The following is a 27,835-nucleotide window of genomic DNA, read 5'->3' on the forward strand; positions in this document are numbered from 1 at the left end:
TCTCTATGCCATACACTGCCCTATTTTCATTTCTTCTGATTGTTTAATGGTGAACCCCACATCCTTATTACAACATCAACAACCAATTAACTCGTGAAATCATTAATAACCTTGTTATAATTGTTGTGTCCATTTGCCCAGTCTTTCCATCAAGGAAGGATATATGTAGCTAGGCTACAATTTGCTCTTAACCTTGGGTCATCCTAATCCAGCATAACAACAATTTATTCCAGCCCAAATCTGGTGCAATTATTGCCATAATTAGAAATATTCAGACTGTGACACCTCCTGATGGAGTGCTTCCTTCCAGCATCATTACCAGCAAGCTCTTTGGATATCAACAGCTCCTGCTGAAATAATGTTATAGGTGAATGACTGGTTCTGAATGATGGTTCAGTGTTCCAAATGGGGCTCACCCTCTACATTTGCCTTCTGCCTTGGCACTCTCTGCTTTAGTCAAACTTTCCAAACTTTTCTAAGCTTTGCTATGAAACTTCTCTCAAGTACTGCACGCTGAGGAACAGCAAACATCCCTAAGAGATAAGCACAATTATCAACAAGACTCCCTCCCAACACCTAGGAGGGCAACCAATGCCTTGTGACAGAAGAAAACGGTATCTGAATTTGGAATTTTTCTGGCTCCCAAACAAGTCACAGAAGGTCAGCATTCCAGCCGAGCAAGAATCAACAGGTGAGCCAAAGCACTGCTGTTGTAAAAAGCGACATATTGAAGAGTTAGACTTCATTCTTGAAAATGAACCCTCCTTTTATAGGTCACTTGTGCAAGACGCAGTGTTCAAAACTCAAGATCAGCCACAGGGTATCAGCTGAAGCAGGAAAGCGTGCACAAAGAACCAGAGCAAGTGCACCAGGCTGCGCTCAGAAGCCCTTCCTATGCACATCTCACATGCTCCTCTCCACAGCCTTCTCTCTGAACCACAAATTGTGCAGATGCAGAAGCGCTGCTCTGCAGAAGAGCTGCAGCTGCCAGGAGGGAAGGAAGAAAGCACAGGCTATCAGCACTGCACCCACCACGAGCTAGGTAAGTTCATGTAGCACAAGCAGGAGGAATTTCTGAGCCCTTGCAAAGAAGCCAAAACAAATGAAATCTTTCCCCTTACATGGGAATTTTGAAGAATAAATCATCCCTAAGGAAATGGTCCGAAAAGACAGGGCATAGCATTCATCTTTAGTGGGCTAAGGAAACATGCCAGCAGACTTACACAGCCAAGATGTTTCATATTACAGCTGAATTATGCAGCAGAATAGCACGGAACAACTGGTAATTATGGAACAATGTTAATGGCACAGCAGCATTTTTACCACGGTATCATCTAACACTCCATGAGACCATGGCAAAAGTCACACTTAAGCCTACACAAGCAGAAGAGCCAATGCCAGAAGCATCCCTTGAAGAAAGGCTTAAAATTAATTGCAATATTGCAAACAATGTTGCTACAATCAATTTCAGTGGTGAACTTTGGAAGTCAAGGCTTCAGGACAGAGCACGCTGGTGGGATGGTGAATGAAGGGCTGCTCCCAGAGAGAGCTCAACTTGTTTAGTTCACCAAACAGGTTGTGAGTTTGTTCTTAGACACACCACGCATTTAAACACCAAAGACGAAAGCAAACAAACAAAAGGAGAATGTTACACACGGCGGTCATGAATAAATACAGACTAGGAGCAAAAGATGCCTGAGCAGCAACAAAAAAGCCTTCCCGTAGGAGCAATGGAAACTGACAGCCTACACAAGTTTTAAGAAAATCCTTAACAACTCATGAATGACCTTATGAGAGAGTTGTCTGCAACGGGGAGATTTGTCCTCCATCTGAATCACCGCTGTGCAGCTTCAAAGCATCTGACGCACCCTCTGCAGATGCTTTAACCTCTTGCGTTTGACTAAGCTTTGTTCAGACTCACGTGTCATCTGAAAACTACTCCGTGACAAATTTGAAGCTCTGGCTGTGCCCTGCTCAATAACTTCACCTTTAGCAAAGCATGAGACCTTCTGAAGCTTTCCAGGATTTCCTACATCAGCAAAACCACCAGCTCTCCAACTCCTGCAACTGCGATGTGAGCTTAGCACCCAACGGCCCTTTCCACAGCTGTCAGAGACACATGTAAAACAACACAGATTAAACATCTGTAGCCCACCTCCCTTATCAAAAGGAAGCTTCTGCTCTCACATTTTATTTTCTTACATCCTGTCCCTACTTGCCTGTCAACTGTTGGGCTGATTTACTAGGAAAACCCACGGAAGGAAGGAAGAGCATTGCTTCCCTGAACGCCCCAGGAAACCTAAGCCAAGGAAAACCCATTCCTCATCATCCAAAGGAAGCTGCCAATGTGCCAAGCTCCTTGTGCTCTTCTGACCTTCCAATGAAACCCAGTGCGCTCAGCAGGGACCAGATGCTTCCTGGGGCTTGAACTGGAATGGAGATAGGAGACAGGAAGCCAGCAGCAGTGAAATGGATGGAGCACCATGTCTAAACGAGGAGTTGGACTCGATCTTTGGGGTCCCTTCCAACTCAGAATGTTCTATGATTTCATGATAGCAGGCGCTGCATCTGACCAGCCCCAGCATAAGGCAGGCTTAAAAATACACATCTAGTAGAGATACATATATTCACATAAGAGCATTAATCTCCACCAGTTGTCTTCAGAAGAAAAAGAAACGTGCCTCTGAACGTTAGCATTCAGAGTTACGGCAAACGAGGCATGGGGTAGCTATTGGTTGTATCACAGACACGTGGAATCATTAAGGCTGGAAAAGACCTCTGGGATCACCCAGTCCAACCCCAGCCCATCCCCACCGTGCCCACTATCCACGTCCCTCAGTGCCACATCTTCACGGCTCTTGAACCCCTCCAGGGACGGTGACCCCACTGCCCCCTGGGCTGTCTGTGCCAACGCATCGCCGCTCTTTTGCGGAACTTTCCCCTCGTATCCAACCTGAAAGGCGCACGATGAACATCTCCCATCCATTTCCATCACTACCGACAGCTGTCAAAAAAACCTCTCCCCCTCCACCACCCGTATATTTTGACCTCGTCCACCACAACAGAACGACACGACCCATCGAGGCACCCAAACTCGTCCTCCCTGGGCAGCGCAGGAGATGGGAAGGCTTTGGCAGCGGCAGCGGCGTTAAAAGTCATTCCTGGTTCGCCTCTATCGCCCGGGATACGCACCGGGGGAGGGGAGACGGCGGCTGCCACGTCCCGGCGGTGCGGGCACCACTGAGGGCAAAGCCCCCCGGCTCCCTCAGCCCGCGGGAAAAAATAAAACACAGCCTTATGCCCCTCACCAAACCCAACCCCGCAGCCCCATACCGCCGCCTCCCCCCCGCGCCCGTACCCGCCCGCAGCGGCCTCCCCGAGCCCGGCCCTCCTCTGGACTCTCTACCTGCGCTGGGCTCGGCCCGGGCACTTCGCCTCCGCATCGGGGCGGGCGGGCAGGCGGCCCCGCCGCAGGTAACGGCTCCGCGGGAGCCGGCGGAGGCGGCGGGGGCAGCGCCGCGGCACGTGGCGGAGCGCAGCCAATGGCGGAGGGGCGGGCGGAGGTGACAGGCGGCGGCGGGGCCTGCGCGCTGAGGGGCGCGCTGCGGCGCCGGGGGAGCCCGCCGCCCTACGGGAGCCCGCCGAGCTCAGGGGAGCCCTCCCCTCTGAGGGGAGCCCTTCTCCTCGCCGTGCGCGCTCGCCCGCCTCTTTTCTTTGCCCTTTAGCCCAAAATGCACCTTTTTCATTCTTTCTGCAAAGCAAATAAATAAATGACATCTATATCGTTCCCCTCAAATGAGGGCTTCGGCGGTGCAGGCTGGCTGCCGGGCTGGCACCCCGCTCTCCCCTTTGTCTCTCGCTTTCTGCGAGATGCTTTCAGCCTCGTCCGTGATTGCGAGCCACAGGGGGAATCGAGACCTGCCACGACAACCACGGGATTTTAATTCGTTTCGCCTCGCAGTCTCGGTGCCTTGGGTGGAAGCTTACGGACCTCCCCACAGCTGCTGAGGAGCTTTTATTTCCGAAAAGCCATGAAATTACACCTGATGTAGCGTGCACGGTACGCCGCGCGCATGCAAAGCAGCGCTCAGCACGCAGGCGGGGAGGAGCGCCCTCACAGCCCCTTCTGGCGTTACCATAGCGCTGTAAGTAACAGCCTGAGCCGCAAGGAGAGAAAATAAATGGGCTGGGGGGGGGAACACATGAAAACACAAGCTAAATAGCCAGTGCAGCAGCTGCAGGAGGGAGCTGATTAAGGGAGAAAATAGATGAGGCCGTTATGGGTTGTGCCAGCTGGGAGTGTGTCACCACTGCTGTGGTGTCACCACTGTGGGCCCCTCTCTGCAAGAAAGACGTGGAGGCCCTGGAGTGTGTGCAGAGCTGGGCAATGGAGCTGTGAGGGGTCTGGAGTGCGAGTTTGATAGGGAGCGGCTGAGGGAGCTGGGATGGCTCAGTGTGGAGAAGAGGAGGCTCAGGGGAGGCCTCATCGCTCTCTGCAATCCCCTGACAGGAGATTGGAGCAGAGTGTTTGCTTTGGGATTTACACAGTGCCTGGAGCTTCCCGGGCAGGTACCAGCAGGCAGCCTGCTAGTTCAGAAGTCCCCCCAAAAGCAGCTTTCCCTTCAAATGTAAGGCTTAATGTTTAAAAACTAGTAGCAGGTCTCATTCACAATTCAGAAGGTGTGATACGGCGAAGGTATTCTCACCCGTGACAACAACTGCAGAAGCCGGAAAATGCCCACAATTTTCAGATAGGCACATACATTTCCTTACTGCAAAGTATTGAATGAGCTCGCATCCTGAAAGAGAAGGACTTAAATTATGTCAAACTTTAAGCCTAATTTAAATGTAGATACACTCCTTAGCCACACTTTGGTGTCTTCTTTGCTATTCTTGCTAAATTGTGTGCTTACTCTCTACAACAGATAACACTTTGCTTTTGTATTCTGTTGGCTGTTTGGTGTTTGGCTTATAGTCAGGCCACATCCTTGATTGCTGTTTGCACAGCTCTAGGGAAAATATATATGTTTCAGGGAAAAAAAAAAAAAAATCTCAATTTTTTCAGCCATGGACATAACCAAGCACAGAAGATTCATTTAGGCTTAGCTCTTATTTCTAGTCTTCTATAATTGCAAGCAAACCATTCATTGCTTTGGACTTACAGATGAAGCCAGAAATGCAAATAAAGACCTCGACTGTGCAGCCAGGCATGCCCCAGGGTGTCACAGGGCCGGCCACATCAGGCATGGGTCAGCGAACAACCGGGCTTTGCAAGCAGCCTTGAAGAAGAGCAGCTGCAACAAAGATGCATTATATTCTTCTTTAGTCAAAACCAGCAGGAGTGATCTCAGTGGATGAGCGGTCTGCATGTAGCTCAAACTGCTGGGCCGTGTTGGGAGAGCAGATGGGGGAGAGACAGGCAGAATCTCATCATACATCATAATAGGATCATTCCCATGATCCAGAGTGGTTGTAGACGTAAAGACATGCAGATGCTTAAACAAACACTTAGGCAAGGAAAGGGTTTTTTTGAGCTAGTTTGGACAAATCTTTGCTGGATCAATGGCAGAAGCACCAGAGTGCTTCTGAAAGCCTAGCCATGTGTTTATCCTCAGTGTCTTCATTTAAACGACCCTGAGAGCACCGTTCCCTTAACACATGCACCAGCCAGTTAAAGAAAATCATTTATTTGAGTCTCGTTTTAGGTTTATGTGCTTGTGTCACTTTCTGAGTTCTGTTTTAGCTTTGGTTAGTTTTTGTTTGTATGTTTGTCTTAAATGCCTTCTTATCCCATCTGGATTTTAATTGCCCCCTGAGTGAGAGTGTGTATCTAAAAATTTCCATTAAATTTTCTCTAGCATAACTGGGGCGTTGGATACCTTTCAGTTTGTATGGTTGACTCTCAGAGATTCTGGCTCTGGGCATAATTAGATCTGCACCAAGAGCAGTTTTCAGGTTTTATAGTCAATTTTGCCTTCTAGGAAAGAGTCTGAATCATAGACTGTGCTGTCTCCCACGTCCTAGCTGTCTTATCTGGATGGGTGGGGTAAGGCAAATGATGCTCCATTTAAGTAAGCGGATCTCTCTTATTACTAGCCTTTGTAATTATTTCTGTGGCACAGCTTTAATGGTTTTATTAAGCTGTGTTATGCTTTAATGTTCATTCTGATTGATGATTGAATTACGAAATAGTGACACTGCTGTTGTACTGGAGAATAAGTGCTCAGATTGTCATGCTGTAGTTCAGAGGAAAAGCATTTTCTCAACAGAGGGCTTCTGTAACTAGGTGTTTCTTGCTACTAATACAGGCTGGGTTTTCCACTGTAATTTTAAAAAGCAATGGTGCTCCTGTGGTTAGACATATCTGACTCTCCTATTTAGAATATGACTTTTTATTTTAATGGCGAGGGAAGGTGCTTATTGCCAGCACAAAGAAGTTGAAATATGTTCCAGAAATGCTAAGGACAGAGTAATGGAGGAAGGAATCCATGGTTGAAACCCACACACCCTAGCTATGCTAATGGAGGACTGATTGCTAGAATATTTATGCAGAATGCCTTTACCCTACGAACAGCATGTAAAACCATGGCCTGTTGGCCTTCTTCCAAACTGAGGCAGGTTCCAAAGCATTATTAATCTCAGTGAGAAGATGCTGTAATTTTAATACCTTAATAACGTTACTGACAAAGAACCAACCACGCTGTAGCAGTAACCACGATGTCCTTAGACTCAGAACCTTTGTAACACCAGGGAAAAAAAAATCAATCCTATTCTGCTGCTCTCTTTTCAGAAAAGAGAAGTAATAAATGAAATATATATGCATGAAAAAAAAAAAGAGTGTTTCTGTCTGAACTATCTGAGTTTTCAAGGGTACAACAGGAACATCTGAACTATCTGAGCTTTCAAGGGTGACATGGAGGCTCTATAAAGTCACTGGTCTGTGAAGAAATGCACCAGAACAGAGAATTTCTGAAAGGAAGACCTGAATTAAAAGCACTATAAGGAACATTACAACATGAGCAATTCTATGAGTCTATGATTCTATGAAGAAGGCTGCTAAGACTGTAAACTCTAATGATTTAAATCCAAAAATGTGACAGAGAAGTCAGAAAAGGAGGTTCAGGAACAATCCACAAAAGATAGATAGAAAAAACAGTAAATCTCTCTCTGAACAAATCCAGAGTCAGGAAGCCTACTGGAGAGTTTGACTGGTCTGTAAAACCAGTATCCTTTTAGGACGCAGAAGGATCATCTGGAGAAGATACAACCACAGAAGAAATTACTGATCAGTGGATGGCATGGATGAGCTTTGGCCAATTCCAATACTGGGAAACTTCTTTAAAGGGAGCAATTGAGAATTCCTGTCTTGAGGTGAAGTGGAAGTAGAAAGGAGCTCAGGCACTGACTTCTCTGCCGTCTCATTTGCAAGTACCTTGGCATCAGTAGGGACTGGGAGACTGTTCATAGAGCACCCATTTTTTAAAGGATTTTGGAGAAGATTTTGGAAACTGTAGGCCTGGAAGCCTGATATACTTAATAGACAAATAAGTAGGAATCATGCTGATGAGCAGAAGAGACTTAGTGAGCACATGGAGAAGACACATTTGAGGGAGTCAGTATTGCTTTAGTAAAGAAAATGAGTGTCTCACAGATCTATCAACCTTCTTTGAAGAAGTCAAGTTCAGCACTCAGCAGAGATCAAAATGTAAACCAAGAACTGTTACAATTGGAAAAGTTACTAGGAGAGAAGGAAAGACCAGAAAGAAAGAAAAAAGAATGTATAAATGCCATTGTATAAATCCCCGATGCGTCTCAAATTCCTTGGGCAGCTGCAGTATCCCTAGCTTAGAAATAATATGGTAGAACTGGAAAAGACTCAAAACATTTAAGAGAATGAACAGAAGTAGTTGGAGGGCTTCCAAATGGGGCATGGCTAACTCAAATGGGTCACTCCAGTCTGCAGTTGAGGGCAAGCAGTATCACAGTCTATAAAATCATCAGTGGACCAAACAAGGGGCAGGAAACAAGGCTGTTCAGTGGCTTATCAGATATGGCATCTGAGGAACATCAAATCAAAGTAGAACTTGGAAGGCTCAGGATAAACAGAATGAGGTAATCCTTCACACAGCCTGCAGTTACGATAGAAGTATTCGTTGCTTCAGGTATTGTGGATACCAAAACTTTACATCGGCTTAAAAAGAGACTGAAAAATCATCAGAGACTTTTGCTGTGGTTCATCAAGTTCCTGGGAATGTATTCTGGGGAAATACAGAACGCGTTTGCACCGTGCATACGCTCTTTCTGCTCCTGTATTATCAGCTGCTATCAGAACCTGCTGGGCTGGATGGAGCTTTGAGCTGACCCGCTATTGGCTTTGATGTTTTAATAATTATTTTAACATAGTCAGCCTCTTAATTTTACTTCCCAACCCTAGAACAGCCAGCTTTTAAAATCTCCTTAAACCATTTCAGCTCATTAAATAACTGCATAGGGTTTCTGCGCCTCGTTTTTGTCTTTGCCTTGATCCCTTCACTATTTCCTGTACCTCAGTATTATGTTCAAGCATGAATGTGTTTTCAGCTCTGCCCAGTAATCTGAAAAAACATCTCATTAAAAATCATTAATGTGTTCTTCCCAGAAGCTTTAAAAACAAATTAATGCCTGTAGATGCACTGCTGCTCTCACTTGCAAGGGAAGGCAGGTTGTGGGTGCAATCCTAAATAGAGCCAAGATGGAAGGGGTGGTGATATATGTGGTGTGCCACTCTAGGGAGAAGCAGCAGCATTGCATTGAGGACGAGTCAGTTGTCAAAATGGATGGATAAGAAGCATTTTCTTATTCTCCAAACACTTAAGCTGTTATTGTGAATTGAGGGGAAACAGGACAGATATACTCACACTTCCCATTTGGACTGGTGCAGACAGGCTCAGGGCTATTGGAGTAAAGAAGCATAAAAAACAAAGTTGTAACTGACAACAATGATAGATACAAAACCAGATATAATCTGTATCCTTTTGCATGCCTTTTTCCTAGAAGAAACTATTTTCATCTAGTTCATATCACTGTAAGCCTATTAATAATTGTACAAAGCTTTAACAGCAGAGACTGTAATGTATGTATTAATAATGCATTTGCAGAGAAAATATATTAATGCTTTTCTAAATGTTCAATTAAGTTATTACCTAATGCCACAAAATGTTAGTAATAGAAAGCAAGTTCAACATTAAATCATTTTGTAAGATTGCAGATGGCTGGGAGAATGAAGAGCACGTGGTGGAAAGAAGTCTGAGAGGAGAAAAGCACCCATCCTGCTGTGGCAGAGAGCCCTGGGAGGCTGTAACAAGAGGAACCCCAAGGCTCGTGGCCACAAGACTGCAGACTGCCACTCCAGGGAATTCTGAATACCATCGCACCAGCCTGAGCCAGGAGGTAGGCTTTTCTGGCTTCCTTCTTCCCCTTTTTTCTCCCCTGCCCAAGACCTTCATGGAAACCTCCATCAGGATGGCATGTTAAAATGGAACTATAATCAAAAAATTGAACCCACCGAGCAAAAGGAGCAAGTGTGTAGATTTGTTTTGTAAATTTTCCTTTGCATTTATGTAAATGCTACCTTTTTTACCTTTTTTCTTCTATAACATTGCTAATTCCTATGCAGCTCCTTTAGCAAATATATTTAAAACCCAATAAAGATCACTGATTCCATTTTTCTTTTTTTTCTTTTTTTTCCCTTTTGCTTAGGCAAAGTAATAGTTTTCTTAAGAATAAACGATATTGTTTGCTGGTTTAAATTCCAACATTGTGGTTTTGATTAGCCTATTTACTCAGCATATCTGCTGCAACCTTTGGCACTTTTCTGAAGGAAACTAATAAAGTATTTCATTGGAAATAAATATATACCACAGACCACACTACTTTTGTGCTATTTGTTATCAGTTCAGCAAACATTCCCTTTTGTAGATAAACTATTCTGCAGATAAACTGAACTGACATACGTTAGGAACATGGAGCAATTGAAGCTAGAAGGAACCTCGGGAGATCTGTTCTCCAACCTTCTGCTCCTAGCAGGGCCAGCTCTGAGGTCAGAACAGGTTGCTCAAGATGTTGCCCTGTCAAGGCTTACAAATGTCAAAGGAAGGAATTTTCACAACATCCCTGGGCAACCTACTCCACTGTTTGGCTGTTGCCATGGTGAAAAAGTGTTCCTTTTATCTAGGCAGAACCCTTCATATTTCTACTGACCATTGTTGTCTCATCATCCCTCCACTGTGCCCCACCTCCCACCCCCCTTTGAAAAGCCTGGCTCCATCTTCTCTATGATCTCAACAGATACAAGCAGCTTCCATCAGATCTCCAGTCAGTCTGTCCTCTAGGCCAGACAAACCCACCTTTCTCAATGTCTCCTCATGGCGCCCAGTCCCTACCCATGATGGTGACCCTCTCCAGAGATCACATAAGTGCTAAGTAGATGGCTTTAACTGATCTGTTAGTACAGTCCAAGAGGCTTTTTTGGCCTTATTTGCTTCCAGAGCACTGTGCTGTCTCATGGGCAGCCTGCTATCTACCAAGATCCAAAGTTCTCCTCAGGATAGCTGCTCCCCACCCTGTTGTTCACCAACCCTTATCACTGCCAGGGGTGCTTCCTTTCCCATTGCAGGGCTTCGCACATGTCCTTGTCAAAATTCACAAAGGTTCTGTTTAATTTTTTCCAACTTAGTAGATCTTTCTGGCTGCCTTGCCCTACCCTGCCCTCAAGCATATGCACTGCTCCTCCCTACCTGGCATCTCCTGCCGGCTCAGTGAGCAGGCACTCCATCACCTCCTCCAGGTCATGGATAGCAACAGACAACACGGATAACGTTGAACAGAATGAGTCCCAGGATAGACTCCCTGCAGTTTTCAAGGCCAGGCTGGCTGGATCTTTCAAGGCCAGGCTGGGTGTGGCTCTGGGCAGCCTGGTCTGGTGGTTGGTGACCCTGCACATAGCAGGGGGGTTGAAACTCAATGATCATTGTGGTCCTTTTCGAGCCAGGCCGTTCTATGATTCTGTGATCCTATACCCCACTTGTTAGCACATCCCATTAACCTGGGATTCTTGGCCTGATCATCCAACCAAGCTCTTAAGCCTCTCATTGCCCACCCATCCAGACTATAACTTCGTAACTAGGATACAAGAATATTGTTAGAGATGATTTTGAAAGCAAGCTGAAGTCAAAGTGAATGGGATGTGATGCTCTCCCCATACCCACAAATCCAGTCATCATCTTATCATAGAATTGCTTCAGGTTGATCAGGCACAATAGTCTGTTAGTAAATCCAGACCTCTTGCCAGTCGCTTTCTCCTTCACATGTCCAGAAATGTATTCCAGGGGGACATGCTCCATGATTTGCCCAGGTCTGAAGTGAGACTGACCCATTTGTTCCCCAGGTTGATCTTTTGGCCTTTTTAGGAAAAGGGATTTGGCATGTGTCTTTTTCCAGTTGCCAGGGTCTTCCACCAATGTCCATGACATTCTGAAGACAACAGTGGCCTTGTCAGGACATCAGGAAGTTCTCAGTACTGTGCATGCACCTTGTCAGGTCCCATGAACTTCTACAGGTCAAGTACAACCAATCCCCAACTTGACCTTCAACCATTGCCAGGTGAGTTACACCGTGGGTACGTTTAAATGAGATACGTTGGTATTTTACAGATAACTCACAGCAAGGCAACGTTCTTTTGTGCACATGCTTGGCAAATAAAATACAGCCAACTTTGGGTGCCAACTTAGCAAAGGAGAACTAAAATCTTTATTGATTCAGCCTGCTGTAAACTGATGCTAAATGACCAAGCTGCTGAGAAAGCCATGTCTGTAATCTTCACAGGTGTTTGAGGTAAACCAAATATGCAGTGGGAAAAAGGAGAGGAGAAGAAAAATCCCATGGTAAAGGAACAGGTCAGTGAGGCTGTGACTGAAAGAAACCTGCTGCCCTTCACTCTGCAGCTTCTGAGAGCACCTTCCTGTTGCCTGGTGTGTTGGTCAAGACAGGCCAGAGAGCTGCACTTAAAAAAATATACATATTGTGAGCAGCAGAATGGGAAGTAGCAGCTAAGGTTGAGCTGGAGGATAGATGAAATAGAGAACTGTACTGAGGCTGCCAGTTACAAGATGAAAGTCAGGCTGATATACTGGTAGATGTGTTATAGAAGGGGTAAGTGCTTGTTAGCCCATGCAGCTCCACACAGGCCTGAAAGGGTTTCTCTTCAGGTTGGTAACACGTGGGCAACTGACAGGGCATGCGTGCTGTTGATTGCTTTATGGTATGCTTTATCAGAAGTGTCCCTACCTAATACAAAATCTTAAGTTATCTCTGTTATCATAACAGGGCAGCAGTGCTACAGCTGCTGATCTCCAGCCACATCTGCAGGCACATCCCAGGGCCCTGCCCTGGAGTCAAAGTCTAAGGCTTTGCTCCGGGAGGAGAAGGTTTTTTATTTATGGGCGACTGCTGACCTCCAGACAACGAAACACACCCAAACATTTCTGCTTGTATTGCACTGTGTTGTATTTTCTCTTTGCTATTATTACTTTGTGAGCCTGATGGAGCAATGAGGAGGAGGAAAGCTGATTTAAAGTTGCTTGACAGACACAAGAGCAATTACCAGAGCCCATCAAGGCTATTCTCTACTGAGGAAAGCACGAAGAGCCTATTTTGACAATGTGCCATAGGCAGACACGGTCCTGCTTTATGTTACTGTGTGAATAAATAGTGCCTGGCGGTGTCATGAGTTTATACAGGGATTTGAGGATCTGCTGAGGATCTGCCATCTAGGAGTTTCTTTTACTTCTCTGAATGGCATAACAAATTAAATAAAGCGTGCTCTCCGCAGCACACAGCTTTATTGTGCCATAATAGGAAATAGAGTAGGGCAAAACAGTTTAAAACCTTGGAAAAAAAAAAACAACAACAGGCAAGATGGAAGCCATGCAGGGGATACATCAGGGCTGAGCCAGAGCAGCCCCTTCTCATACTGGGAAGACATGGGGCAGCTTTCTGGTGCCAGAAAGACACCAGCTCTGGGCAATTTTGACACATCTCACATACAGAAGGTAGAAGTCCCACAGGTGATCTTTCCTTGCTGGAAAAAAGAAAGTGTTTTCTCAAAAATTTACCCTAGGAAATGTCTGTTCTTCTGCCTCGTGCAAAGTCCAGTAGGACATCAGGGTCTGGCCCCACCACACATGGTGGCTGTGTGCCTCTGTTGCCATCATTGGGCCAGATGTGTCCCTCATGCACCATCAGAGCACCTTCTGAGCAGCCCCAGCCTTCTGAGCAGCCCCTTATCCCTGATTGCCAGGATCAGGTTTTCTCTGAGGAATACACATCAAAAGGAGGCCAGCCCAAGTCATTGCTAAACCAGACACTTTGGGTACAAAAATAACCTGCCTTCCACTTTGTCCTCTGTAAATGCATGCAGATGTTAAAACTGAAAGGAGGTTGTAGCAAGGTGGGGGTCGATCTCTTCTCCCAGGTAAGCAAAAAGACAGGAGGTAATGGCCTCAAATTGCTCCAGAGGAGCTCCAGGTTGGATAATAGGAAAAAGTTATTCTCCAAAAAGAGTGGTAGTGCATTGGAATGGGCTGCCCAGGGAGGTGGTAGAGTCACCGTCCCTGCAGGTGTTCAAGAACAACAGGGATGTGGCACTGAGGGACACAGAGGGGTGGGCATGGTAGGGACAGGTTGGGTTTGGATGATCTTAGAGGACTTATCCAACCTTAATGATTCTGATTCTATAAGAGCCTGTGGATGCCCATGCAGTGACCTAATGCCACCGAGGCAGGAGGCAGAGGTGTGCTTGTAGAGCTGGGAGCCCAGCAGCACTTTTACATCCCAGTTCGGATGCTGGACTCACCTGCCAGCCTCTTCACAGCAGAAAGACCACCAACACTTCCTGCACATGGATAATGTCTTATCTTGACAGGAGAAATAAAGCTGCTCTTCCTAGAAATGTACAAATGTTAAATCACGCTCGCTTGCTAATATTGCTGAAGTCTTGCCAGAGCACAAAAGAGAAACCTGGGCCAAGATAAATCAATGCTGACACAGAGAACATTGCTTGCCAGCTCAAAACCAAGTGCCCTGAGCCAACGCACACCATTTCTACTCTCCCAGCTGCTGCCAAATGACTTGCTTAAGATGTGGTATTTCAGGTTGAGAACCCAAAATAATGTGTTTTCGACACCGTAATAGATTGATAGAGAATTATTCCTCTGCAAGTGTGTAACCTGAATGCTCTGTTGCAGAATTGCTTGGAGGCGTTTGGACTTTCTCCATGCTTTGGATGCTAAGTGTGTTGCGACATGTCTTTATTTTGACTTAGATTTGCATTGTCTTTTCTTCCTATTTTTGTTTGCATTTCATTTGTATTTCTTTCTGGGGGGGAAAAAAAAAGCGTATTTGGAATGCATGTCCATTTCTAAGCACACTCTTTCTAATGAAATGTATTTTAATATTTTTTGCCAGTGCACAATCCTGAAACTGAAGGCAACTCATCCGCTCTGTCTTGAAGGGAAGGAGGGGAAGATTAAGAGTCATAAAGAAAAGTAGTAAAGACGTCATTCACTATGACTGCTTTAAGTTCCCCTTTCCAGACTTCACTCCTCTTCCTTAATGTTATTTCATCTCAAGATTTAGGTAGATACAACCTGTCTGGCTCCAGCAGACTCTTGGGTTCTGCATTTTTTCTGCCCTCTCCTCAGCAAACCCTTACTCCTAGTGCAATTTTGGGACACTGTAGCATCTCTCAGCCGCAGGTTCTTTCCCACACCCTCCTGGCACCTGCCACAAGAGGTTTTTCTGTGCTGGTGTCCCCTGTTGCCATCTGTGAACATAGCAGCTGCTGTAGGAACCCCAGCAAAATATTGCCTTGCTTTGTAGATGGAAGAGGATTTCAGTGCATCCCTTGCAACATGTCAGGGCTGCCCTTTCCTGCCTTACATTGCCACACCAAGCCTGTGGGAAGGACCAGGGCTTTTCCTAGCTTTTCCTTTTTCTTTTTGCTTTTCATTTTCCCCCATCAGCAGCACTGCCAGATCCCTTTTCTCTCCCTTATTCCTTCTGTCCAAATTGCCATGTTCCTGCTCTGGTGATGCCACATCTGGGCCTGCAGCACTCTCTTCTCTTGGAGGCTGAGCAGAGCCAGGGCATTCCTCTCTCCAGGAAGCAGCCTGAGGTTAACCCAAGTCTATTTTATTTTTAGCTGAGACTTTAACTGGCCATGAATCCGTGCAGAGAATATCAACAGGGAGAGAGGTCTCTTCAAAATCTGGGAAATCTTAAGGCGGAAGAGGAGCTGGTTGCTTGAATTTCCCTGTGCTTCTGCCTCTGGACAGGGGTTCAGTTCACTCACCAGAGGGTTGCTGTGCACCTCTGAAGGCAAGGCAACAAGCTTTGTTGGTAGGGCTTTGCAGATGTCAGTCTGGCTTCTGGTCTTATCATCATGCACAAAAATCATAATCCCTTTCATCAGGGGTTTGAACTCTTCTGCTAGTTGGTTTGTTCACTTCGCAGAAGCAACCTACCAGGAAAAAACACAAATATTTTAGTATAAACATTCTTGTATCATTACATTTAATTTCTCTCCCCAAATGGGAGTCTATCACTATTAAATACTTACTGCTTTAAAGTTTACTAGTTTAAAAGCATCAGAGGTAAAGCAGTGCATTAACAAGTGGAAGGATGGAAATGGCTTCAGAAGAAATACACTATTTGTTATCATCTGTTCAACAGTGAACACCATGCAGTGAGGACATTCACCACCACTGCAACCCTAAGGGCCAGGCTCGATCTTGGGCTTCTGTGGTCAAAAGCTGAGTGTCTTCTGTGACTTTCCTATTGATTGGAAAGATGAGTGGGATGAGTCTCCTACAGCATTTATTGGAGCATCTTTGTCCAGTGGTACCTACACTTGGTGTGGTTATGCTGATAGATGTTTCTGCCATAACCTATAAATGAAAATCCTCTCTAAAACTCATTGGGAACATCCCCAATGATTTTAGGAGCTGTTTGATCATAGAATCATTTGAACTGGGGGGGATCCTTTAAAGGTCATCTAGTCCAACTCCCCTGCAATCAACAGGGGCATCTACAGCTCAATCTGAGTGCTCAGAGTCTTGTCCAAGTGGAGTCATGGATGGTTGTGTGGCTCCTCCCTACAGCCAGTGTAGGGTTCCCTTGCCCTACATCGCTGTGTGACAACACTTGAATCCTACCTTAAACACACCCATTTCTTCTGGCTGCCATATCAGGAATCCCTGAGTGCCTGACTCAGATATCCCCATTGGAGACTGGGTCAGGTGAACCTCAGGGGAAACCGGCATCACGTTTCAGATAAACAAGGTCAGGCAGGCAGATACACAGACCTTGCCATCAGCAAGGCTGAATAGTATTAAAAGACTAGGAGGAGGGCAAGAAAACAAAAAGCTCATTTAATTAGCATGACAACTCCTGATGGATATTAACACGGATCTGCAGAACCGGAGACCAAATGTGATGTTTCCGATGACTCACACAGGAACGACATTGTGAGTCACCTATCTGTGGCTTTTCTTCAGCAGCAGCAGCACACAGAGGTGATTAATCTGATTTCTCACGACATAGCCTGGTTGCAAACCACACAGATGACCCACAGAACAGGGATAATTTAAATCAAATTAGGTAGAGGCTATAAACTTTGCAGATAACATAGTTGTTGTTTGTGATATGATAGTTGTTTTCTCAATGAATTGCCTTCATGTGTACATTCATCTGATCATTTTCGTTGTGTTGGGGAGGGTAAGCATTTTACTGCTTCTGGTGAAAGTTATGGAGAGTAAGGTGGATAACTATCTTGAAAAATGAGGTCTTTGGCTTTCTGCTAAATTAATATTACTACTATTTAATTAGCAGTGAGAAGTCCGAGGTTGGTGCACTTGCCCAGCCTTCTTTACTTTTTGCTAATGAAAAATGGGTCTTTTAATAGAGCAACTTCTAAGAAGTCTGCTAAAGGTGTAATTACTGCATTGGCACCCTTAGCCCTTTCTTTCTATGCTTGGAGACAACACAATGCAGTGTTCCTTCTGTGTAGAGGCAAAGGTGGAACGACAAGGTTTTGGCTCAGAAGTTTAATGCCAGCTCAGAAACAATGGAAGGAAACACCAACTCATGCCGGACCAAATTTCTGTAATGATTGCTGTAAATAATCTTCCACCCGTCTGTCCTCTCTGAGCAACGCAGCTGAAGGGGATCCAAAAGCAAAGAGTAATACAGCACCAGGTCTCACGCCAGCCTGGGTCTGGTCCTGTGTAGAAGTGACATCAGTTTCCTGGTGTTCAGTGCCTGCTCTGGCTGCTCCGGAGGTTGTGGTTTTCGTCCTTGTTCTGGACCACTCTCAGGCCATGGGCACTGCTCTGCACCTGGTGGCCCTCAGCTTCACAGCCCCTGCATGTAGAGGATAACAAGGGCTGCTTTAGATACATGTCATTGTTCTAGCACCTTAAGAACTGCAACTTCATCTTCCTTTTAGCCACAAATGAGTACAGTTTGCTTTGCAGTAAATCTGTCCTAGATATTTACTGGACAAAGGATATCTAAAAAAAAAAACGCAAGAATCCAGTTTAAGCTTGTTTTGCATCAGTAATGCACTAAAAACACTGTTTTCACCCCATATCCTGTTGGGTGGGGTTTCTTCAACCAACCATTAGTAAACTGTGATAGGACCAGAGTTGGGCACCTGTACCTTTTTACTTCACATAACACTGCTACCACAAGGCTCAGCCATGAGGCCAATTTGGCATCCAACACAGATGATCACTATTTTAGATTTACTTTCTATATCAATGTCCAAGGCAAAGCATTCTCCTCCTAGTGTTGTAATTGACAATCCCCTTCTTGTCCCCTCCCCTGGTTACAGAAGCTGAGAGCTCAGTGCTGGTCTGTAGGAAGGTTAGAGCAAGGTGCTGCATCCCTGCAGGCAGGTGGCTCTGCAGGAAATCTAGTGTGTTTCCCTCCCACCTCCTTGACACTTGAAAATAATACTAAAAATAGTTCAAGAATTGGCCGTATCTTCATCAAGAGTTCGCTTTGTTCAGACTTGGCAAGTAGGAGGCATATGGAGATCTCTGATGTTTAATTTTAAATCATAGAAATATCTGCATTGGAAAAGAACTGCAAGTCCAACCACCAAACTCACCTCCAGAGTCCCACGAACAGACTACATCCCTCAGTGCCACATTCACACGCATCCCAAATGCCTCCAGGGATGGGGAAAAAGATAGATATGGGGCAATCAAATAAAATCAAATCCACCAGGGGAAGAATCCCCCTTGGCAGATGATAGACCTTGGAAAAGGACACGTAGAGCGCTAATCCTACAGGAAGGCAAATCTTGTCCTTGCATAAACTTCTACTGAGTCTGGCCACCCTTCAAGTCTCTTGCAGTGCTTGAAGAATGTGTGAGATTTCAGCATATGATGAAGACAAGAAATCTCACCTTCCTGATGCTATTTTCGTTCCTCTTCACAGTTTTGCAGCTCTCCTGTTGCTGTGTTGCTGTGTTCATGTCTCCTACATTAATCATACTGCTTCCAGGCCTGCATAGCTCAGCTGGTACTGGCATGCCCAGCTCACCTCACAAGCCCGCCCCCCAGCAGGTTTCCATCCATGTCTTTAGGCTGCTTCATTTCATAGAATCATAGAATCGCCAGGTTTGGAAAAGACCTCCAAGATCATCCAGTCCAACCATCCACAACCACCAGTATTCCCCCCCATGTTTGTCCTGCTGTGGAACTGATGCATGATACAGCTCTGATAGAAAGTGTTTACTTTATTCTTCCCTGCTTTGGCTGTAGACTCGGAACATTGAGTAATTTCTCTTCCTGCTGCATCCCCAAGCTGCATTTTGGCAACTAGAGCATCTTAGAATCATAGAATCGCTATGAGTCTTGCTGCCATCTCTGCATCCCCAAGTCATGTTCACAGACAATCAACAACACTACTCCAGAACTTGTTTTCTCTGTACCACGAGCTTGTTTAACTTAACATGTAGTGTCCTGATGCTGTTTCTGATAGCAAAGTAGAGCAACAATTATCCTCATCACCCCAGCCTGTAAAAGAAGCTGCTGATGCTTAGCCTTTCCCAGCACTCTGTCTCCCAAACCACCTTCTTCCAGTCTGGTGTCTATCACATTCACAGAATTGTGCAATCATGGAATATCCTAAATTAACAGGGACCGACAGGAATGAGCATTATCATCTCAGCCAGTTTCTTGCTTCAGCTTGTTGGATCATAATACTTTACCTGCTGTCCCACTGGCTCATTGCCATGTACATGGTATGCAGGCTTGTGCTAGCTGCATTTTTCCATCCAGATGCTTTCTTATGGAGATCAGCAGCAGATACATGCCTATCTGACCTGCAGGCTGCCTATTCCCAGTGCCATCTCACATCTGCTCCTCACTCATTGCTTCTGCTTCACCACAGCAGACTCCTGGAGCTGCATTTGTGCACCTTCTAGCAAATCTGTGCTTGTTGCATTCAAGGCTTCATCACTTCTTCTCCCTTGGATTTAAGTTTCTCTTCCTGTGTTCTGCGAGAGCAAGACCATACTTTGCTGCAGGAAGGACATAAGGGGCCTAGGGGCAGTGCCCATAGAGACAAGCTGGAGGGCAACTTAGTTTGTTAAAGGAAGCCGGAGGAATTGAGCAATGGAGCTGCCATTTGCGGAGGGGTGGAGCTCCACAGCACTTGATCTTTCCAAAACTCATAGCCATCCCTCAGAAAATGCACTCGGAGCCTTTTTAACCAAGCCTTAATGGTTTGGAAAGCACCTCTCTGTCCTGCCCATTCCCCGTTGCACACAGATCATTTGTGTTTTCTGTATTCTTTAGCAGCAGCAATTACTAGCCATGGATGGTAACATTGCTTACAGCGCTTGAAAAGCTGACATGCCTTCACAGATAGAAAAAGGGAAACAAAAAACAAGCAAAACCCTAATTAACATGCCCTTCATAAGAGGCAGAAGAGGCAGAAGAGGCAGAAGAGGCAGTGTGAGTGGAAGCCAGACTAATTCTGACAGGAAACTCAACTGATGATTGCAGCTATAGCTACATGTGTTCTTCTGAGGCCTTCAGATTAAGACACGCTCTCTGAAAGGAGTGTTGTAGTAAACTATATGGTCAATATATAGACCATATATGGCCATGTATGGTGTTCCTGTAGGATGGGAGCACATCAAATCACAAACTGGGACCAAAGACGTGCAAGATCCTATGGAAGAGGAGATCAGCACAACCTGTTTACTTGAACAAAAGTAGTGGGTGAAGTATAGGTGAAATAAAATGAGATGTAGTGGTTTGTGATGTCCTGGAAGTCATTGGCACTTCTGGCCTAAACAGCTTGAGTTAATGAATTGATATTAAGCATATGTTATTGGGTGACATTTGTTGTGGGTTGGTTACATGAAGATATGCACTAGATTTCTTCTGCCTGAAGTGATACACACCTGCCCTACAAGTGTGTGTAACTTGTCTTAACTTTCTTAAATTGGGTTAGCTTCTCTCTGCAAATTACTACATTCTAGTGTAATTGATTTAAGGAAGGGTTAAATTGGGTTAAGTACATCTCCATTATGTGCTCTTAATGCTTTAATTAGGTCAATTTAAAATCAATTTAGAAAACTTGCCCCGGCTGGTTTAGCTATTATAGATGAGAATCTAGATATGGTGAAAGAGCAAAATAATTAATCGAGTCAACAATTCCTCATTTTTTTAATCACAAAACATCAGATCTCTCTGGCCAAATTTATCGTTTTGGTAAGCCCAGCTCTGCTGGAACATGCCTGTGTGCAGGGGGGAAACTTAATGCTGACACAGACTGCCCATAGAATTGGTGGGTGCCCCTTTCCTGAAGGCATTCAAGGCCAGATTGCACGGGGCCCTGAGCAGCATGATCACCTGCGTGGTAACCCACCAGGTATCCCTAGCTGGAAGGGACCTACAAGGATTATCAGGTCTGATTCCTGGCATAGAAGATAAGGCTTAAGGACTGAGGGGGATCAGCCTTCCCAACTCCAGCCTCAAGTCAGTACTGATTACAGTGATGGCATTTCTGACACAAGGTATAGGTAGGGCTCAGCCTGTTGGGAAGAGGTGAAGGTAACAAGGAGGAGAAGCTAGGACGACAACCAGGCAGAAACTCTGGGGCTCCTGCATTGGGTCCTCCAGCAATACCAGCCAAAGTACTGAAAAAAGAAAGAAAGAAAATTCTGAAACAACCTCAATTTGCACCAGAATGAATTTTCACCCCACTGCTGGACTTTAAAGCCCTTGAGTTCCTCTTCCCAGGAGCTTGCTGGCATTTGGCTGAGTGAGAGGAGATGCACCCCTATAACACGAGGATTAGCTTCTTATCGAAGGAATTTGTTCGTGAGAGCTGCAGGTATGTATGGTGCAGACTACATCCCTGTGGACTTCAATATCTGAATGGTGAGGAAAAGGAATGGGAATCCATTCATCCCACACCTGGAGCGGGGGAACGAAGAGGCCATCCCCTGAGCATCAGACTCTCCACAGCTGCTGCCTGACCCAGACACTGCAACCTTTCCTGAGACCCTTTCTTTGGAAGCCAGCCCTGGCCTGGGGTTGAGGGCTGAAGCCATGCTGAGAGAGGAAGCCAGCATTTCCCAGGTCAAACTTTGCATTGTTTTCCAGGCATGTGCTTCACTGTTGAAAGCAGGTACTCTGGAGAAGGCTTTTTTTTCCCTGATAGTCAATAATTAATTTGCTTAACTCAGAATTGCGTTATTTTTGAATTCTCAGCCAAGTTTGAATTCTCAGCATTTGGGAACAAGTACTTCTTTGGGGTTTTTATTTCTCCTCTCTCGGTGGCTGCAGCAGCCCTCAGCCAAACTCCCTGTCTGCACCATTTAAACCTCTCCATAAATCACACTTTGCATCGCTGGGCTGTGTCTTCTCCCTCTCCAGCCTCTTGGTTTTTAACCATTTGCAGCAATGCGATTGCACAAGAGCTGCAGCTCTGGTGTCTCAGAAGAAAGCTTCGCTCTGTCCATTTGTCTGTCTGGGTACGAACACAACTGCACGTGCAGGGCTGCGGGGGACATGGGTCTGAATGCCACCCCAAGTGCTCATTCACAGCCTCACAAAAGCTCATGGCAAACCCGGCCGCTGCTTTCACTGCACGCATTGTCAGCCTGACAGAGCACGCAGCCGCGCAGGCACATCTCAAGCTGGTTGTTCGCAGGGATTGCTGCCCTCATTCTGCAAAGAGATTGCTGCAGTTAACTTCTTCGTTCCTAGCTGGGCTGAGGTGTATTTGTTTGTATTCAAATGCATGATTGCATGCACGCTTACAGCTGCGCAGTTTGTTTATAAGTGGGTCCGTGGGTGCAACACTTCTCCTTCAGTCACCAGGAATACGATTTGCATGGAAGTATTTCCTGGAAGGATGAAGTGATACATCACCTCCTCCCCTGTGGAAGAAGAAAACGTATATCCTGCCAAATCTTGTAGAGAGAACACGTTGGGAGATAACTGCTAGGAAACTGTTCCATATGAGGGCAGTGAGGCCCTGGCACAGAGAGCTGTGGGTGCCCCATCACTGCAGGTGCTCAAGGCCGGGTTGGATGGGTGCTGGGCAGCCTGCTCCAACAAAGGTGTCCCTGCCTGTGGCAGAGGGACTTGGTGGCCTTTAAAATCCCTTCCATTCCCTTATCCGTATCTCTTCCATCTCCCTAGCTCTCTACTACTTAAAAAAAAAAAAAAAAATAGGAGGTGTTTACTTATTTTTAGTGTTAATTATCTCAGATAACTGCAGCCTGATACCACCCCATACAATAACATGTTCTGAAAGTAACACAGGGAGTTTGCTTTCATTTCTGTGTCCAATGGTCTGAGTTCAGTGATCAAGTCCTTATGTGCAATCGTAACAGCAAGAAACTTCCTCGTTTAGGAACAAAACCAAGAATTTTCAGTCATTCAAACCTCAGAGAGAAAACACCCATCACCACATGATATAAACCCACAACAGTTATCACTACTGTAGCTCCTTGAGAGGGGAGAAGTGATCACAGACAGAAAACCAAACAAAGGCCTTGCAGTGCCAGACGCAGATTTAGAACACTGCCATTCCTTTGTCACCCAAACATTTTGGGCTGGCTGTGATTTCACGCTGACAGACTGATCTGTCTCCGTGGTATGAGGAAGCCACACAGTTCAAACCTGCACCCACATTCTCCACCGTGCCGCCAAAGAGGTGGGGGAAATACGTACGTGTTCACAATTCAACCCAGTGAATCCTCATTGGAAGATCAAACATTCCAAAGTTAAGATAGTTACTGAGGCTCTAACACTCAGTTGGGCACACGTGGGACCCTCACCTGCCCCAGCAGGGACACCCCAAGCAGGGTACCCAGGCCCACATCTGGGTGGCTTTAGGGCATCCCCATAGAGGAGACCCCATAGCTCTCTGGTCCCTGTGCCAGTGCTCCAGCACTGCCCAGCACAGCAGTGCTGCCTGATGGGCAGGGGGAGCTCCTGGGCTCCAGGCTGTGCCCAGAGCCTCTGGACATCACTGAACAGATCCTGGCTCCATCCCCTTTGCCTCCTCCCTCCACATTGGTGAGATCCCCCCAAGCCTTGCAAGTCACATGGGAGGTAAAAGTCACAGGTCTGGGGAAAACCACATCCCATGGATCCATGGGGAGAGGAATTAACATCTTGGCCATGACCTGGTGGGATTTATCTCAGGAATTGCCCAGGCTGGTGCTGGGAAACACTGTTTCTGGGTATCACCTGTTCCATCAGCACCCACGTGTGCTGCGCACCCATGCTCGCAGTTTGCATCCCACAGGGGCTTTTTGCTATGGGGGAGAGGTGGGTTGGGTTCCTGCACTGGAATCACCAGCTGAAAACGAGTAAAAAAACCAGAGAATTCATCGAGGCCACATCTTGCAACGTGACAGCAGCTCAGCTGTAAGCAATGGTACGTGTATGGATGGCTCTGGTCAGTCTGCCAGCAATCCACACCAGTGCCTGATGAAGCCTAAAAATATTCCTCTGCTCCTTTCCCTCGGGGACTTGGTAGCTTCCTGGGTATTTTGTCTTTGGAAAGGTTTGGCGTAAGGAGTAATAGCCTGTAAAGCACTAAAGAGACCAAGTGTAATTGATGCCTGGGAATTGGATTAAACCCCTTCAGTGCATCATCACACCTCTCGCTCCTGGAAGGGGGATTATCTGGCAGATGGAAACCGCATTCAGATGGACTGCTTGCTTCCCAAACACACCATTCTTCTTGTCGGGCAGAACAGAGCAGGAGGAGAATGGAGAATGAGGGATGTTAAAGCATGGACTGCCACAAACATGCCCGAGTTCTCCTCCACACCGCCAAGGTTTGCAGAAATAACATCACACAACCTTAGGGGTTGTGTGCCTGAAATTAAATGGGAATTGCAAGCTGCAAAGAGACAGAGGCAATGGTTTGTTGTGCTCCAGATTCTCCTTAGATCCACCATCTCTGGACTGTGACAATTCCCAGTGGCCAGAAGGCAGGAAGGGAACCCTCACGCTAAAGGCACAGATGGTGTTTACAGCTGGAGAAAGAGCTTCTGTGCTAGGAAACGTTCCCTCTTCCTTGGAGCAGCACAGCAGAGGACTTGTGCAAGATGAAGACAGAAATGCATATGGCCTTGTCTGTCTTAATAGGACAATGTAATAAGCACCGTTTGGACAGGCTCACCCCAGCCGTAATTCTTTTCTTGCCAAGCCGAGCAAAACAAAGGATGACTGTGGTTTGCAGGGTGCTAAAGTGAGTGCTGACCCAAAAGTGCCAGCCAGCTCTTTGCAGGGCTCACGGAGTTCAACCAGAACAGCGTGTCGTGTCTTTGAGGTGACCAGAACCGAGGCAGAAATGGACACACATGCAGTCAGGAAGCTCACGAGCCAACTTACATAGGAGCACCGTCTTCTGCTGGCGAGTCTCAGAGCGTGCTGCAAAGCATTAAAGGATCATCTGCATGAGAAGGGATGTGATGTGTCTGAGATCACATGAGACATCTGTGCTTGAGTTGGGAACAGAGCCCAGACCTTGTGAGTGTTACGGACATTTGCTCTGAGCACACAGCTTCTCCTTGCACTGTGTCTGGGCAGCTTGGAGCTGCTCCTCCTTCATCACCTCGCAGCAGCCCATAGCGAAGCCAGAGTGGAACCGGAGGCGCTGTGCTCTCCAGCTAACCAGGAGCAGCTGCTGAACGCTGCAGTGAGAAAACAGCATTTCATTTGTAGTGACATTGCAGCAACTGAGCAAAAAAAAAAATCAACCCAAAACACACAAATGTGATGCAAATCACTGCCCAGAAACAGCGGCTAAGAGTCGCCATGGTGTAACCCAGCACTGCCCTTTGTCACGTTTTCGGGTTGCACACAGAGGTAACCACCCCTTGGCTGGCACACATCTGTCGCTGCACGCAGGCATACGTACTTAAGAAGACATTTTCTTCCCCGGTGCATGGAAGGATCAATTGCAGTGCATTTTTCTGACACGGTGGAAAAAACCTGGCAGTGAGAGAGCAACCTTCGCCCCCCATTAAAGATACTAAAACCAGCTCTAATGGGAGTGCCAGGATATCACCTCTCCTTTCCCCTCCTTTTTTATCCCAGTGTTTAACTCAGCATATCCATCCGGTGTTTCTCAGCCTGCTGTCCCCAACAGCTGCAGTAATGCAGCATCTGACATCCTCCCACCTAAATTAATAGCAGTTTCAATTACATGAGGTCTGATAACCCCATTTCTAAGAGCTCTGGGTGAGACCTTGCTAGGAAACCAGAGCCGTGCTACAGAGCTGATGCGTTGGGGGTGGCACATGTAGAATGCTTCAGTGTCTGAACGGGAGCTAAGAGAAAGACAGTCTCTTTAGCAGGGTCTGTTGTGATAAGACAAGGGGAAATGGTTTCTAACTAAAAAGAGAAGAGATTTAGACTGGATATAAGGAAGAAGTTCTTTACAGTCAGGGTATTGAGGCACTGGCACAGGTTGCCAAGAGATGTGGTGGATGCCCCGTCCTTGGAGACACTCAAGGTCAGGCTGGATGGGGCTCTGAGCACCTGATGGGGCTGTAGGTGTCCCTGTTCATTGCAGGGGATTGCCAGACGGCCTTTATGGGTCCCTTCCAACTCAACCAATTCTAAGATCTGTGTGGGTCCCTTCCAGCTGGGATACTCCGTGACTCCTACATGTGATACCCAAGTGTGAAGTCCCTGTGATAAGGGTGAGCTCAGAGCCTATCCCTGCAGGTGCACCACAAGGACTGCGACTTCCTGAAACAATCCCTTCTGCCAATACGCTGCGATAGCTGAGGTGGCTTTTGGCTCTCGCGGTGTGATTTCTGACCCATTCCTTCAGAAAGGCTTTGTTATCAGCTTTCCAGGAGGGACAGAAGGGCAAGCTCTGTTTTTCAAAGTGACTCAAGCCCTGGGAGTGCACAGCCAACACAAGTTTTCCTTATTTAATTGCATGCGGATGTTTTCCAGATGATTTATTAGGCAGTAAATAAACCCTCTCATATCCCCAGCACTCCTCCACAGACTGAAGCCGGATTTAGAAAGTAATCCCAGGGAAAACAATTATATATATATATATATATAATATAATATGTATATATATCTCAAAGAGAACTGAGAATGTTGAAAAGTGGCTGCTGTTTTTATTTCATTCCAGCGCAAACCTTTCCACGTGTAGGACCACTTCCAAAGTGGTGAGGGGTTTTTTTTAAGCTCCCCCCCTGTGCTGAGGATCAAATGAAATCTTTTGGTTGACAGTAAACAAGACGCCTGGTTTTGTTGCATTGGGAACGCTGATGTCTGGCTCTGGGGTTTGTTTGGGTTTGGGTTGTTTTGTTTTTGTTGTGACCCGAAGAGGTGAAAAGCCCAAGTGAAGCTGACCCTTCAGAACGGCTGCATTCCTCTCATTTCAGCTTTCCCATCTATAAAGCCTGATCTTACGTAAGATGCAAGAGTCCAAATCCAACTGCACCCTCATTTCCCCATGCAGAAGAAAGCTTTGCACAGTAATGTTTTTCCCTGGAACAACTGCATTTCCATGCATTTCTTAGCTGCACAGCCCAGCGAGGATCTCAGGGCTAGAACATGGGGAGATGATTTGGGTCAATGAGACCTCGAGGGTCAAAGGAGAAGCGTAGAGGAAGGCTCTGCCCCACGCCTTGGCCTATTAAGTTCGCAGGTAAGAGCTGGAGCTCTCCGGAAGATCTCAGCCAGCGGCCTGGTTGCTGGTTTGGCATCAGAACACATTTGGAGCACTCCTGTGGGCAGGAGGGCCCCCGGATGAATGAAGATGAGTGGCTCAGACAGCGAGCTCACATGCTGGCTGTACCCGAGGTAACCGAGCTGAAACAGAGCCTGGTGGGTGGAGGAGCGGAGGCATCAGCATCTCAAAACAGCTGCTCTTCCAACCAGAGCCCTGGCCTGACCCCAAACCATGAGGCAAAACATGAGAGCTGCTGCGTGAGCTCCAGTCCCGCATTCACCCCATGCCAAGCGGCAGAGAGGAGCTCACCCAAAGGGTTACAGGGCGATGACTTCAACTGTCAGCTTTGCATTTGCTCACTGCCCCCCATCCCCTGGGCATGGCAGCAGGAAGGGCCGCAGCATTACTTTGGGAGTGGTGCAATCACAGGGGAAGCGTACTGACCTGCGCAGGAGTAAGAAACATTTCTGAGCTCACACCCTGTTGGGTCCCATCTGCTCTTGGAAGAGCTGACAGCAGCCTGGGTGGGTCATTTTGCAAGGCA

The 27,835-nt window shown here is 46.4% G+C and overlaps 1 protein-coding gene and 1 long non-coding RNA gene across 20 annotated transcripts in view; one reads left to right on the forward strand and one right to left on the reverse strand.

Moving 5' to 3' along the window:
- Nucleotides 1-10,146, reverse strand: part of ST3GAL5 (ST3 beta-galactoside alpha-2,3-sialyltransferase 5) — a 29,863-nt gene extending 19,717 nt beyond the window's left edge. For 4 of the 14 annotated variants that reach the window (XM_015285886.4, NM_001001192.2, XM_046939948.1 and 1 more), the window contains exon 1: nt 3,407-3,497. In XM_015285886.4, coding sequence (XP_015141372.3) covers nt 3,407-3,443 — 37 coding nt within the window. In that variant the 5' untranslated portion in view covers nt 3,444-3,497. Of the gene's footprint in view, nt 1-1,787; nt 1,858-3,048; nt 3,273-3,358; nt 3,498-8,897; nt 8,933-9,992 lie in introns of those variants that run through there. The other 10 variants (XM_015285891.4, XM_046939956.1, XM_046939951.1 and 7 more) reach the window with 6 other exon arrangements.
- On the forward strand, nt 3,651-26,718 carry LOC107053313. Of its 6 annotated transcripts, none has more exons than XR_005859948.2 (5): nt 3,651-4,145; nt 9,241-11,392; nt 11,479-11,640; nt 11,863-11,933; nt 12,364-26,718. It is a non-coding gene; the product is annotated as an uncharacterized LOC107053313 (long non-coding RNA). The 6 variants fall into 6 exon arrangements; XR_005859950.2 differs by having other exon boundaries at nt 9,241-10,353; nt 11,367-11,392; nt 11,863-26,718; XR_005859946.2 differs by having other exon boundaries at nt 11,863-26,718.
- The last annotated feature ends 1,117 nt before the right edge of the window (nt 26,719-27,835 follow it).

Source organism: Gallus gallus, chromosome 4 (assembly GCF_016699485.2).
Source record: "Gallus gallus isolate bGalGal1 chromosome 4, bGalGal1.mat.broiler.GRCg7b, whole genome shotgun sequence".
NCBI lineage: Eukaryota > Metazoa > Chordata > Aves > Galliformes > Phasianidae > Gallus > Gallus gallus.